General features: G+C 40.0%; 1 protein-coding gene across 1 annotated transcript; it reads left to right on the forward strand.

Annotated features, from left to right (window-relative positions):
* The first annotated feature begins 4,815 nt into the window (after window positions 1-4,815).
* Window positions 4,816-12,051, forward strand: ANKS4B (ankyrin repeat and sterile alpha motif domain containing 4B). The gene is given in 4 exon segments (XM_032606539.1): window positions 4,816-5,094; window positions 10,628-11,120; window positions 11,123-11,462; window positions 11,465-12,051. Coding segments are annotated over 4 exon segments (1,236 nt in total). The 5' UTR covers window positions 4,816-4,930; the 3' UTR covers window positions 11,704-12,051.
* Window positions 12,052-15,602: the final 3,551 nt, after the last annotated feature.

Here is a 15,602-nt window from a genome sequence, read left to right on the forward strand (position 1 = left end):
TTGCATTCATGGTATATGGGACTCCTGTTCAGACCACTCAGCTATCAGGTAGCTGCTATTAAAGCAGGAGAGGTCACAGAATTATAGACACAACAATGAAGAGTTGAAAATGGCATTGCTCTATGGGAAAGAGGAGACCCACTGGTGAGAGAATCTCTCCAAATGCTGCCCCTGGAAGCTCGTTAACCCCATTTTCCTATGAGTCTTTGGCAAAAAGAAGTGGTGTCTCGGCAGAAGGGGTCTCAGAATTACATTCTTGGGGATCCTGGTAATAGGCTGAGTTTCTAGAGTTTTAGAAAAACAAAGGAGGAAATAGAGTCTACCCCTCTGAACCTAAGTAGCAACCAGAACAACACAGAAGACACTTGCAGGATGTTTCTCTAAAGTTATACTAATATTGCAGGAGTGTAGTGAGTTGAGGGCAGCAGGGTTGATTCCAATAGGATGGTTGATGAGGGCCTTAACTTGCTAGCTAATAGAACAATACAAGGGAGGGTCATCACCACTTAAATCTAATCCTCAAAATCTCTGTGTATATGGCAGGTCTTCTCTGACCTTCCAAGCGTCCAGCAGCATACTGTTGGAACAGACTCAAATACTTATTTCCATAAGAAAAAAAGAGTCAAAAGTCACAATTGCCCCACAATTATCCAACCCCTCATAAGGAATTCGTGTCTACATTATACGTAAATCTGTGTTAGTTATTTTCATTAATCTTGGCCCTTACCATCTTCTACCAGTTTTTCTTTCTTTGGGCTTTGGGGAATAAGGAAGTAGACCAATTATTGAGCTATAGCGCTCTCTCCCTGTCCCCTAAGCCACAATCACACTACTTCCAGTTTGTAATACCATGCTTTATAGTCTGTAAGGAATTTTTTAAATCTCATTTCACCCTTATTCCTGTAAGCTTAGGTGATGATGATAGGATCATGAGCAATTTCCTCCAATTTTATCCACAAAGAAATAGAGACTCAAATAGATAGTATAACTTGTCCCAGACCATATGGACTCTAGGCCTTCTAGCTCCAAGTTCAGCCCTCTTTCTCAACCTCATCTTGAAGGGATGAAGTAAGGAGGATCTTCAGATTCATAAAGATTTGTTTCTGCTTTCCCTCTCCCTCCCCATCCATTCTTCTCTCAAGGAAAAGTTTTCCCAAGGAAATGCCAGAGGGTGCCAATATCTTCACCATAAAAAAAAAAAAGCTCAGTTTTTTAACATTTCATAGGAGAGTTTAAGTCCAAGTCGTAAGTGCTACTGGAGTTGAGAAACTCTTCCTTCTCCTCTTTGTCTTGCATTTCCAATTCTTATTCCCCTCCTCTATAATTGTTCTGTCCTCCTTTTCATTTGCTTCTACCCTAATTCTTATCATTCTGCTCTTCTCATCATTGGTATCATTATCATTAATATCACCATCATCATCTCTGTCTGGCAGCAGACTCCTTGTTTGATTGGCACTTAGCATTCTATTACTGTAGAATAGAATAGAATACTGTATAATAGAACAGAGTGTTCTCGTCTATTAATCCATCTTTGAGAAGCCCTTTCTCAGGTTACATAAGATTTTCTATTTAGAGTACATTAGTGAATGCAATTGTGTCTAAATTAAAGTGGCTCATGCAAAAATGATAGAGCAACAGTGTTACATTGTTCTCAAAGTGCCCACAATCATGTTTGGGTATTTCACTTTCTCTAGGCTAAAAAAATTCCTTTTTTTTTTTAACAAACAAATAATGCTGCCTTCCAGGCTTTGCTTCTACAGCTTCCACTGTTGTTCTCATAGAAACCAAAAAAAAGAACACACACTGACCTTTAGAGCTAATTATTGTGAGAAATTTGCAGATGAAAGCTTTGTACTATTTCAGAGTGGGCAGATAATTTATCTTGGACTAAAGACTTGGACAAAAAGAGATAAGAGGAATAAACAGTCACAGACTTCAAATATATACCTTCCTCACATCAATTACATGGACTATTATCCAAACTTATTAAATATTTTATAACAATATGGGAAATAGTTATGACGTATTAAAGAGAAGAAAAATTACAATGCAAAATGGTAAGTATTTGATGATGAAAGTGATGTAAAAGTTATATCACAAGAGAACATGTGAACTGTTAACCAGTTGTATAAGGATGATGGTTTCTAATTTTACTGCAGTGTCTTCAGAGAACATGATCTACATGAAGCCTATTATTTGATGTTTGTTGAGGCCTGCACCGGTTCTATTAAGTGGGCAATTTTTATAAATATTCTCGTGTGCTTGAAAAGAACATGCATTTTCTTTTGAGTGCAGTGTTCTATATAGGATTGTTAGATAAAGCTTCTTAATTGTGTTCAATTTTTTTATACCTTTCCTAATCTTTAGTCTGACTGATATATAACATTAAGGAGTTATGTTAAAATCTCCCACTATGATTGCAGATTTGTTCTTTCTCATTAAATTCTACTACTGTTTGTTTTCTCTATTTTGAGGTTATGCTATTAGGTACATACAGGTTTAGGAGTATCATATTTTCTTGATGAATTGTTCCTTTTATCATTATGTATTATCTCTCTTTATCCCTGGTAATATTTTTGGCTTAAACTATTTTTTTGTCTGATATAAATATAGCTGTACCAATTTGTTGTTAGTATTTGATTGATATAACTTTTACATTTTTCACTTTCAATTTTTTTTGCAATTTTATATTTTAGATGTCTGTTGTAAATAAGACATACCTCAGTCTTCTAACTGGTGAATTTGGTCTGTTTACATTTATTTTGATTGCAGATAAATTTGGACCATGTTTTTGGTCTTATATTGTGCTCTTTATTTACACTAATTTTTCTATGCTTTTCCTTCTTTCCGTAAGGTGGAAGTTTAAGTTAAGGATTTGAGATCTTCTTTTCTAACACAGGCATTAAAAACTGCAAATTTCCCACGTAAGTTATGTTTTAACTGCATCCTGTAAATTTTGCAATGTTTGCTTTCATTTTCATTAAGTTCAAAATATATCTGATAAAAATTTGTATCTAGAATATATAAAGAACTCCTATATAACTCAATAATAATAAGACAACCTAATGAAAAAATGAGTAAAGAATTTTTTTACAAGATGTAAGAATGGTTAATAAGCACATAAAAAAACATGCTCAACATTGTTGTTCATTAGGGAAATGAATATTTAAACACAATCATACCACATCACACCCACTAGGATGGCTGAAAATGAAAAGACAGATAACAAATGCTGCAAGGACATGGAGAAATTTGAAGCCTCATACATTGCTGATGGAAATGAAAATCGTACAGTCACTTTGGAGAACAGTTTGGCAATTTCTTAAAAAGTTAAAAACGAAAAAAAAAAAAAAAAAAGTTAAAAACAAATCGTCATGTAATTCAGCAATTCCATTCCTCGGTATATACCCAAGAGACATGAAAATATGTGTCCACACAAAGACTTGTATGTTCATAGCAGCATTATTCATAAAAACAAAATGTGGAAACAATTCAAATGTCCATAAACTGTTGAATGAATAAAGCCAATGTGGTATATTAGTATAGAAGAAACTATTCAGAAATAAAAGGAAGGAAATATTGTTACATGCTATAAAATGGATGAACCTTAAAAAATTATTTTAAGCTGAAAAAAGCTAGACACAAAAGACTATACATTGTATGATTCTATTTATATGAAATGCCTACAAACAGCAAATCTGTAGAGACAGAAAGCAGATTAGTGGTTTCCTGGGGCTGAGAGTAGGAATGAGGATTGACTACAAATTAGCATGAGGGATATTTGGGGGGTTATGGATATGTTATAAAATTGGATTATGGTTGTTACCAAACAGAAGTTGGGTCTGCTCACCCTCAGTGCAGCAAAGCCAATCTACTGAAAATACAGCATTTATTGCAGAGTGCCAAGCAAGAAGAATGGGCAGCTTCTGCTCAAAAGACCCAAACTTACCAATGGCTTTCAGGGAAAGGTTTTTAAACACAGTGTAAGGGAGAGGGTCGCAGGATGTGCGATCAGCTCATCCACAGTTCTCTTACTGGTTGATGGTGAGGTAACAGGGGGATATTTTGGGAATCTCAATCATCAACCTTCTGGTTCTAACTGGTCTGGGGTCTACGTGCTGGTGGTCGGCATGCAGTTAACTTTTTTCACCTGGTGAGGGGTTTAGTATCTGCCAAACAACTCAAGGATATGGTTCAATATATTATCTATAGTCCTCAAGAAGGAACTAAAGGCCCTTGACTTTGTTTTATGGCTAAACTGTTATTATTTTGTTTTGCTTGATGGTTTTTCCTTTGTTCCTGTCTTTTCTCCCTTCTCTGATTAAGTTTGCTCTTTAGAACTCGGGGAAGGCCTAGGAGGCTACAGCTTTTCTATAAACAAGAGGTGGGGGACTAGGTGAGGAGGGGGTCCTGTCCCTGGGAAGGCTCACAGGGTCCTGCTTGGTTTCATGGTGATACTTACAGAACTCTGAATTTAGTAATGATCATTGAATTGTACACTTAAAGTGGGTGAATTTCATAGTTTGTGAATTATACCTCAATATAGCACTTTAAAAAATAGACCTCTCTGGGGAACTAGACTAGTTCTGAGTTGTTTTGAAATTATTTTCTACGTTCTGTGCCTAGATGACCAATATTACATTCAGGACTTGTTAAAGGCCAGAAAAAAAAAAACAGTGCCTCAAAACATTCAAGATGAACACAGCAGTCCTCGGTATTCAGTGTCATGGCCATTCCAGAAAGAAAAGGTCTAAGTTCAGTGCTGTGAACCTTTCTGGCTGCCTTCCACGGAGGGAGGTTGGAATGAGCTTTGCCCTGGGCTGACACTCTTCCTTGTCACTGATTAACAAGCTTCGTAGGAAGGCTGCTTCACTGACATTCTGCTCTGCCTGGAGAGTGATATTTGACAAAGCTTTGGTGAGCAGAAAAAATGTCCACTCGCTACCACCAAGCTGCTAGTGATAGCTACCTGGAACTTCTGAAAGAGGCTACCAAGAGAGATCTGAATCTTTCTGATGAAGATGGCATGACTCCCACACTCCTGGCAGCCTACCATGGGAACTTGGAAGCCCTAGAAATAATCTGCAGCAGAGGGTAATATCAACCTGATGGTTTTGATTGGAAACTGTTTATGGTAGGATTTTGCAGACAGCAGCAAGAGGCAGGGGAAAAGTGAAAATACTTTGCTTTCTTTCTAGTCTGTGTAAAAAATTGTCTTTTTTAGAGAAAAGGAGAAAATGCTTCAGAGATGCTCTCTTTTCACCTGAGAACTGGCACCATGTGTTGGCTGATCCTTTATGAGCCACACACACACAGATCCTGAACTCTAAGGCACTATTATTTGCCTTGGGGGAAGATATTTTAATTCTGTGTCTTTAGAAATCTTTTCCGGGCTTCCCAGGTGGCGCAGTGGTTGAGAGTCCGCCTGCCGATGCAGGGGACACGGGTTTGTGCCCCGGTCCGGGAGGATCCCACATGCCGTGGAACGGCTGGGCCCGTGAGCCATGGCCGCTGAGCCTGCGCGTCCGGAGCCTGTGCTCCGCAACGGGAGAGGCCACAACAGTGAGAGGCCCGCGTACCACAAAAAAAAAAAAAAAAGAGTGCCATGTTTTACAGGCTTTTGGCACATATTGTGCCAGGAAATTTGAACCACTTTATGCTTCCTCCAGCATTGTTCATTTCCTCACACTCCTGCCAAAACTGAGTAGTAGTATTCTTTTTATTTGTTGCCTATCTGATAGGCAAATAGACGGTGGTGCATTGTTTTCACTTGCATTTATTTGATTACTAGTGAGTCTAAATATTCCTTGCTATGTAAAAAAACATTTCTTGAAGGAGTGATTTTTTTTCTGAGAACAATTCCAAGAAAATCAAATCAACTTCAAAAGGAGAAACTGAAATGGAACAGATTCTCAGAGTAATTTAATATAAGCAAATTGCCTATTTTGTGACAATAATAGCAATCCAGCTCTAAAAATTATTGCCCAAATGTACTAATCTACAAAAAAGCAAGGGCAAAATATGATTACTTAAAATCTTTTCATTGAGTTTATCTTTTGGGAAAAGAAGGATAGGAAAAAAGTCAAATCAAAATTTTATGAATTTAGCTGAAGGAAACGATACATTGAACAACATCAGTATTGGACTCAGATCATCAAATGAGTTTGTGACTATCTGGACAGGTATGTGTAATGGTTCTATCAAGAAATGTGAAGGATATCAGGGATTGAAAGACAAGGACTGATTTTAGAAGGACCCCCAACTTGTCAATAGTAAACATTTTGATTTAAGTTGTACATTAATTTGGAAAGTTGTCTGTAAACAGAATTTATTTCAAGTGGAAATAGCTTAAATGCACCAGGGAAACTCATGAATCAGCTTACTGACAGTTTCATCTTTAAATTTGGAATTTTGTGTTTCTTAAGAGAAGAACAGTCTTTGGGGTCACCTCAGATTTTCTTCAATAGGAAGGATCATTTAAGGTCCCTCAGGATGGGAAAATTCACTATTTTATGACCAGAAGCATGTAGATTTAACCCAAACTTTTTAATACCTCTAACATCCTTACCACAGTTCACTCCTCTCAATAATTTCTCTTTTAACTTACCCAATCTAATTTCAGGCAAACTTAATCCATATGTTTATGTTTACAGTAATGTCTTAGATGTTTTACAATCGCTCTTTTATGTCTTTTGAGTGTGGTGTTTGGTTAAAATAAATAAGAAGTGAAACTCCATCTTTGGGGGTGAGGTACTGTGCTCCCCTAAGATATACAACTATTTTAAGGTTGAAAGAGGTTTCCTTTGATCCGAGACAATTAAATCAGGAAAAAGGCTGTGCAACAGAACTGTGTTATTTAATATATTTGCTTTCCTTAGGTTCAATTTTATTTTCTTTCCTTCCTCTTTGAACTTATTTCCCTTCCCTTATCTCTGGTCACACTGAAGTATACTCCTGGTGCCACAAATATGTAACATCACCTATATGTGCGTCTGCTTACACTGTTCTCTCTGCTCAGAAGGAAGTTGCCAACTGCCAGCTTATGGCTGGGTCTAGCCCACAAATGTGTTTTATTTGGACTTCACTGTATTTTTCTCTTAAATTTGAGCCAACATTTAAAAATCAAAAAGCTTCACATGAAATTCTGGATTTCTGGCTTTGTTTGGAAAATGGAAACTCTGGCAATATTGTGTCTGCTTTTATTCAAGGTAGCAATCAGCCACAGCTGATCAATGTCTGTTCTTTTTAGATGGAACTTGCACTTAATTATGACTTCGTTGAAAGAACAAACCTGGCCCCATTAAGTTACTTACATTACATTCTTGGCTTCTTTAGGTTGAGTTTGAGACATCTGCTATGAGATATGGATGATATAAAGGACAAAAGACACAGGTTTTGCCCTCTGAAACATATTATCTAGTTGGGGGGCAGGGCATATTTGACAAATTAAGACTATAAGTGTTAAAAAGCCACAAGAGTCATCGCAGTACTGCAGGAATTTACTAGATGGGTGTGAGAAAAAAATAAATATATGAAATTAAGGATTTTGAGTTTAGAGACAAGGGAAATGGTAACAGGTAAAGTTTATTGAGTATTCATTATGTACCAAGCACATTTCTAATGCTATATGTATGTTGAGTGATTCATGTAATAGTTCTATGAGTAGGTAATATTATCCTAAATTTATAGATGAGGACTCTGAGTCCTAGAAAAGTTGAACTTGAGGCCTCACAGCAGGTAAAAGGGAAAAGCTGATGTGAGTTAACGTAAGACCATATTGTGTTGGAGACCAGTAGACTTGGAGGCAGGCCTGATCCAAAGTGTATTGCCCGTGTACTGGTGGGAAAATCAATTACGTGCTTGGAGTCTTATTTTACCCCTCTGATAATTATCCTTTTCTTCCTTCTCTAAGAGAAAGATTGTGCTTGTTGGTGGTAGGGGGGAGGTGCAGAGAATGTGTAAGTGCTTTGTAACCAAAAAGCATGAAGAAGCCAAGGATTCCCATGGAGGAATTACAAGTCTGATTCACCAAATTATAGGACACTGGTTGGGTCACCTTAACTAGTACAGCTCTCAACCTGCAGTGAGCCTAACCTGGGGATCTTGTTAAACTTCAGTTTCTGATTCAGGAGGTCTGGGATGCAGTCCAGGATTCTGCAGTTCTAACAACTTGCAGGTGATGTTACTGCTGCTGCTGCTGCTGGTCCAGGGACCAAATTTAAGGGGCAAGGAATGGAAGGGCCACAGTGCATTAACATGCCAGTCGCAAGGGCATGGACCTTCTCTCCTGTTTCCACCTGCTACTTACCAGGAATGTTAAGAGGCCTTCTCAGGCTCTCTCTCCTGCCATCCCATGGGGCCAGCCTGGCCAAAGTTTACTGAGATCCTGATTTTGGAGTCTAGACTAGGGCAAAGGAAGATGCCCTTTAGTACCTGTATTATCAGAGTTCTCAACAGTGGCTTGGGGTCAGAGCCATAGTTAACAATAAGTTATTACTTTACTTTACCTTAAAAAGTTATTACTTTTCATTTGTGCCTGTTTGTAACTCAAGGCCTCACAGGAGAAGGGCAAGGGGTGGGGGTTAAAGCCTGGGGCAGTATTCCAGTAGATATTCATTCCTCAAATCTTTTTTATCTACCATGTACCCGATTCTGTGTCAGGCATGGGGTCCCTGGCCATAATGCTATCTAATAATGCCCCCAATTCTACCTTAAACCATTGCAGAACTACTCATAATTATGTGGAAATAAACTGAGGAATCAGTAGACTCTTTGTACAAATATTAGTTGTATTAGACACTGTTTGCTTCCTGCCCAGTATCCATTCTTCTCTTCTTTTTTTTTTTTTTTGGAATACATTTTTTTTAAATTACTTAATTTATTTATTTTTGGCTGTGTTGGGTCTTCGTCGCTGCGTGCAGGCTTTCTTTAGTTGCGGTGAGCGGGGGCTACTCTTCATTGCGGTGCGCAGCCTTCTCATTGTCGTGGAGCACGGGCTCTAGGCATGCAGGCTTCAGTAGTTGTGGCATGTGGGCTCAGTCATTGTGGCTTGCGGGCTCTAGAGCTCAGGCTCAGTAGTTGTGGCACACGGCTTAGTTGCCCTGCGGCATGTTGGATCTTCCCAGGCCAGGGCTCGAACCAGTGTCCCTTGCATTGGCAGGCGGATTCTTAACCACTGCGCCACCAGGGAAGCCCCATTCTTCTCTTCTTTCTTGCTGATGGGGAACCAGTTTTGTTCAGTTTTCACTTCCCTACCTGTGACTCAGAGGAGGGTAGCAGTGGTGTACTGGAACTGGAACTGAGCAAGTGGGCTCGTTGCCCACTGTGCAATGGAAAGACCAAGGCAACAGTCTTTTGCAGAGAGAAAAGGCTTTACTGCGGGTTGAAAACAAGGAGAACAAGAGGCAACTGCTTTAGATCTGGCTCCTTGACTGGCATTTGAATGGAGTATTTATCTTGGAAGTAGGGAACAAGAGGGGGAGGGTGCTCAGAAATGACTGATGGAAAGTAAGTGCAAGTTTCAACGTAAGTTTCGAGAGTTCAAGCGTTCCCTGCACAGGCCAGACAGTCCTTCACGCCTCTTCATGGGTTGCATGTACAATTTCAGAGGTGGAGGAGTCCAGTACATAACATGCAGTGGACTTTCAGCCTGCGGCATTCAAAGTGTGCTCTCTGTCATCCTAGTCCCTCAGTGCGCCCGTGTGACACTCATGCTCAATGGGAGGGGCTGTCAGCAAGTTGTTTGCATATCTGTGGTTTCCCTGATACTCTGCGAAACAAGCTTGGTGTCCTCCATGTTACGATTTTTGTTTCTATCTGTTTCTACCTAGGGACCAAGATCCTTTAAGGTACAAGGTATAGTTTCAGAACCAGCTACTTACCAGCTCGGGAGAGATGACTGCTAAATTTTAGGAAGTGTGAATCAGATAAACAATCCATTATTAAAAATAAAATTATATAAACTTAAAATTTAGTAAACTATATTAAAAAGGTAATACTCAAAACTTACTACTTTCTAATTATTTTACCACATTTTACTGTTATCTTTGCTCTTAAGATTACGCACATCTATTAGATATCTATGTGGTGGGAATAATTTATACTCAACTGACTGTGCACCTCTTCCAAATTCTGTGTCCAGTAATGTCACATTATGAGCTTGAAGTGTGCTATGGTGGTGTGTTTACATCACAGAAATTGGCGCATGCTATATAAATCAGAGCTTGATTTTTTTCCTGGGTGAGCTGGTTGTTAACGTTTACCAGCACACCACGGGGTAATGCTATACAGGGGAAAAATCTAATTGATTTAAGATAAACAAGGTAGCTCTATTTCCTTTCCCTTAGGCATGTGGCCCAATTCTGGCCAATGAGACAAGAAAGTTGCTCATGTTGGGAGTTTCTTAGAAAGCTTTCCTTGCTTCTAACGAGGAGATACAGGGTAGATATGGGCTCTTTCTGTTTCTGGCCATGTGATGTCTGGATGTGACATATGTGGACCTTCAGAAGTTATCTTGTAACAGTGTCAAGGCAGGATTAACATGCATTTTGTTCTTTTAGTTTTTATTTTTTAGACCTCATGTTCAGAGAAAAAAATTAGCACGTATTTTTTATATTTTCTCTTCTAGAGGGGATCCTGATAGATGTGACATCTGGGGAAATACTCCTTTACATTATGCAGCCTCCAATGGTCATGCCCACTGTGTCTCATTTCTGATCAACTTTGGAGCCAACATCTTTGCCCTGGACAACGATTTACAGTCTCCACTGGATGCTGCTGCCAGCAGAGAGCAGAATGAATGTGTTGGTCTCTTGGATAATGCTGCCACTGCCCAGAACATCATGAACCCCAAGAAGGTCACCAGGCTGAAGGAGCAGGCTCAGAAGAATGCCAGGAGGCAGATCAAAGAGTGTGAGAGGCTCCAGGAGAAGCACCAAAATAAGATGGCCCGCACCTACAACAAGGAGGAATCTGGGACTCTTTCTTCTTCCAAGGACACTTTCTCCAGGTCATCCCTTTCAAATGTTTCTGCTTCCAACACATTTGGGTCACTGTCAAAGGGCATTAAAGACACCTTTAAAATAAAGTTCAAGAAGAATAAAGATACAGCAAGAGCCGTTAGGGAAGGAGAGAACAAAGTGGGCAGAAGAATGTGATGGAAGTGTTCAGAGAGGAGGACGAAGACCCCTTCTCAGGGGACTTCAAAGAGAAGCTCCAGTTCTCAGTAAAGGCGGACAGCTGTGTGCAACACGAATCCATTCTCAACCGTCCAGGTCTAGGAAATGTTGTTTTTAGAAGGAACAGAATATTGAGCCCTGAAGACATCTCAGACAGCAAGAGGGAGTTGGGGTTGAAAATGCCCAGTGAATTGCTTCAGAGACAAGGAGGACCTGAGGCTGATGAAGAGGGAGCGGAAAGCCACCATGAAGATGATCCGCCTTGGGATGAGGATGAAGTGGAATGGGAGAAGATGTGGTTGATGCTACTCCCCTGGAAGTGTTCTTGCAGTCCCACTACCTGGAAGAATTCCTTCCTATTTTCATGAGAGAGCAGATTGATCTGGAAGCTCTGCTGCTTTGCTCTGATGAGGACCTTCAGAGCATACAGATGCAGCTGGGTCCCAGGAAGAAAGTCCTTAGTGCCATAAACAGAAGGAAGCAGGTGCTACAACAGCCTGGGCAGTTGGTCGACACCAGCCTCTGATGGAGTGTTGGGTCAACTGGGTGAGTCTGCAGCAGTGGGGTGATGCTGTGGCCCACTGGAAACATTTCAGGCATTACCCACTCTCTACCCAGTACCAGACTACTGGGTTTCTAGGGTTTTGGAGGTGTCCATCTAAGAGGCCCAAATTCTACTCTGAGAAATACTCTATACCTGTCCACATAAACCGCTAATGAGAAACTCAAGGAGACCTGGGAATAAGAAAATGACATTTCTCTTCAATTATCTTTTGTTTTGTTTTGTTTTGTTTTTCAGTACGTGGGCCTCTCACTGTTGTGGCCTCTCCCATTGCGGAGCACAGGCTTCGGATGCGCAGGCTCAGCGGCCATGGCTCACGGGCCCAGCCGCTCCACGGATGTGGGATCTTCCCGGACCGGGGCACGAACCCGTGTCCCCTGCATCGGCAGGTGGACTCTCAACCACTGCGCCACCAGGGAAGCCCTTCAATTATCTTTTTGATATTTTTGAATACAGAAAGGATTAAATGGATGACAGAGAAGGGAAAAACTTTCTTCACTTTCCTAACTCTGGACTTAAAATTATAATCTCTCATCACATTAGCTGCTGCTTAATTTCTGATCCTCATAGCTAGGGATTCGAACTCCAGTTCTGTCCTTAGCTCTATGACTTTACCTGTTGGTGGAGACTCAAGTTCCTCCATTGGCCCGTGGCATGATGCCCAACTTAAATGTGTCTAACCCTTCAACAGATGTTCACATGTTCACAAGTAATAGAAATGGGTCTATAGTACTCCTGCCTGGGAACAGAGGGAGGATGGCAGGTAGAGAGAGAGAAGAAAGAAACAGAATGTATGGTACCTGTATGGACTGAATTTTCTCCCTCCAAAATTCTTATGTTGAAACCGTAGTCCCTAATGTGACTGTATTTGAAGATATTTCCTTTATTAAAGAGCTGATTAAGGTTAAATGAGGTCATAAAGGTGAGGCCCTAATTCCATATGACTGTTGTCCTTTGAAGAGGTAGAGACACTGGAGATGTGCACACACACAGAATAGGCTATGTGAAGACACAGCAAGAAGGCAGCCATCTGAAAGCCAAGGAGGAAAGCCTCAGGAGAAATCAAACCTTCTATCACCTCGATCTTGGACTTCCAGCCTCCAGAGCTATAAGAAAATAAATTTCTATTGTTTAAGCCACACAGTCTGTGGTACTTTGTTACGGCAGCTCTAGCAGACTAATAATACAGTGCTTAAGCAAGAGAGTCAGGGAGGAGAGAAAGAAGGATACAGAAAAGAACGCTGGCTTGTTAGATGATTTTTCCTAAGGGTAAGTGCCTCCTGAAACTTAAAAAAAAAAAAAAAAGGAAAAAGAAATCTAGGTTCTCTGTAGGGAAAATTCAATTGTAAAAGTAAATGTTACCTTTTATGCTTATTATATACATATCTTTTAGTTACTGTTGTCTATCACCATTTCTGCACGTCTGAATACATGTAGGTTCTACAATATAAACTGTCAACACTAATACTGCTGCTGATGTTATTTAAATGGAAATCCCAAATTTAAGTTGAAACCCTACTTGAATAGCTAAGCTTCACTGGATTTTTATAGCCAGCCTTGCATTAAATGGAATTGACCATTGATTATGTGTATAATATAGAAAAAGCTTCAGCATGCTTCCTGATTCACAGCTGTCTGTGTTACTTTAAGAGGCACCATGGAGGATACAGATGCTTAAATCTGATGAACAACTGGCACATTCTTCCTCAATGAATGGATCGAAAAGGTTGTCAGTCATTGAACAAATATGTTACACTAGGGGATGATTATGTTCACAAATACTGCATTTCATTGTTCTGGAGTAAACTGCAGTTGTACATGAAATAATGTACATGAAAGCAGCAGCCACATAGAAGGCACTCAGAAAAAGTTTGTAGTGTCTCAGTCTTTCTCTATTAGTATGTCCTTATTATAGATGCCAGGATCCTCTCTCCAAGTAACCCCCAGAATCTGCCTAATGAGACACTCATTGCTAGGATATAGGAGAAGTATAAGCCCCTAGGAAAGTACTACTGTTAACAAAAAGGATGCTTTCCAGCAGTGCTTTGTACATCATTGTCAGAGGTAAAAATAATATAGAAAGCCTGACAATGTATTCTAGCAAATGAGAGGTAGCATAAAGAATTTTGAGCTGGCAACCAGCATTGCTACTTGGAAGATGATAGAATAGTAAATGGAAAGGTACTCTTAGGGAAAATAAGAAAAGACAGGCCAGCAAAAATGTTACTGGAATTCAGCATTATAGGATTTAGTCCTGCTTCATGGGATTTGATTATTTCTAGTTGGAATTTGTCCATGTTGCCCTACTGGAGGGGTAGCAATTTGCTCAGAAATATGGGAAGGGGATGTTTGCCCAGCAGGACTGGAAGTTCTCACCAGGACCATCCCATTGGACTTTATGTCAGTTCTGTGATGAGATAAAGGGATATGAATTTGAAAACACCTCAAGCGAGTGCGTGTTCCGTGGGTTTTAAAACCTCACATAAAACTTCCTTAACATTGCTGGATTAAAAAGGAGAGAGCAAACATAATCCCTTTATATAATAACAGTGAATAACATAAAACACAGTGAGGCCAGGATGGGTTGTTAGAAGGTGTTGGGTTTTTTTTTCTCCAATAGTTGCATTTTATTTTTATTAAGGTATCCCAGCTTACAGACTCCATAGGCTCATCTACCATTCTCTGAATAACTCCTGTTCCATTTAAAGGGTAAATACTATTATTGATGATTATTGCAAAGACTGGCTTAAAGTGTATGAACCAAACAGAATTACCTTTGGTCTTACATATCAAGGAGCAAAGGAGGCAAATTAAACAGTTCCAGCTCCTGGGAATTTTCCTATGCCCACTTCCCTAGCAGAGAAGCTAGGTTCTGCCCTACTACAGTGTAATAAGCTCCTTTAGGACAGGGAATTTGCTCTGTCCTGTATTCACTGATATATCCCTTGTACCAAGTGCCAATCCATCACACAGCAGGTATTCAATAAATATTGCTGAACAGAATGTGATGCCTAGGCAGAAGGTGGGATGCAGATTACTCTGGTCTGTTGATTCCTATGATTCTGACCAACTTCAGTGGTTCACACGGCATTTGAGGTGGGTGGGCAATGTGAAATGGAAAAGAGTTAACTTTGAAAGGCAAAAAACTTCTTATTGCAACACTACTTTCGATCCATTTCCTGCCCTAACTCTAATATAGTTGGAGAGAGTCATCTTTGGTGTGAGGACTATTTCTTTTCTGTTAGCAGCCTAGCATGAGTTATTGTAGGGACTCTTATGAATGAAAGAAGAAACCTATGAATAAATTAAGGTGCTTTTGATAGTCTCATCGTCACACACCCTTCTCTACACATCCTTAGAGTTGTGACCATTAAGATCCCCGGGAAAAAAAAAAAAAAAAAGATCCCCGGGAAGACTCCATAGTCACTTGAGGTGTGCAGAGCAGATCACGTGGGTATTTTGTTCTAGCACGAAGGCTAGACAGTCTGGCAAACATGATAAACTTTTGGGTAAGCTACCTACAGCATGAAGAGGACCTGCCAGGAGGAATTTGGGTAAGAAAACGAAGCAAAATAATATGCTTCTCTTTGCTGCTGACTTATAACCAGCCTAGGGATTGGAGAGAGAGTATTTGAATGGGTCTTTGACAGGACACGGACAACACAGCTCTGCTAGTAACCCAGGGGACCTGAGGAAAGCATTGCTGCAGCTCAGTTTTCCCACCTGTAATTTGAAGAGGTTGGACTGGATAATTCCTAATGACCCTTCAACAATGATACTGTAGTGCACACCTGTAGATTTTGCCTACCCAATATACAGTCCTCCCCCTTTTTGGTAAGAGACCCCTTTCCTTTTGTTAGCTA

The sequence above is a fragment of the Phocoena sinus genome, chromosome 15, assembly GCF_008692025.1.
Source record: "Phocoena sinus isolate mPhoSin1 chromosome 15, mPhoSin1.pri, whole genome shotgun sequence".
NCBI lineage: Eukaryota > Metazoa > Chordata > Mammalia > Artiodactyla > Phocoenidae > Phocoena > Phocoena sinus.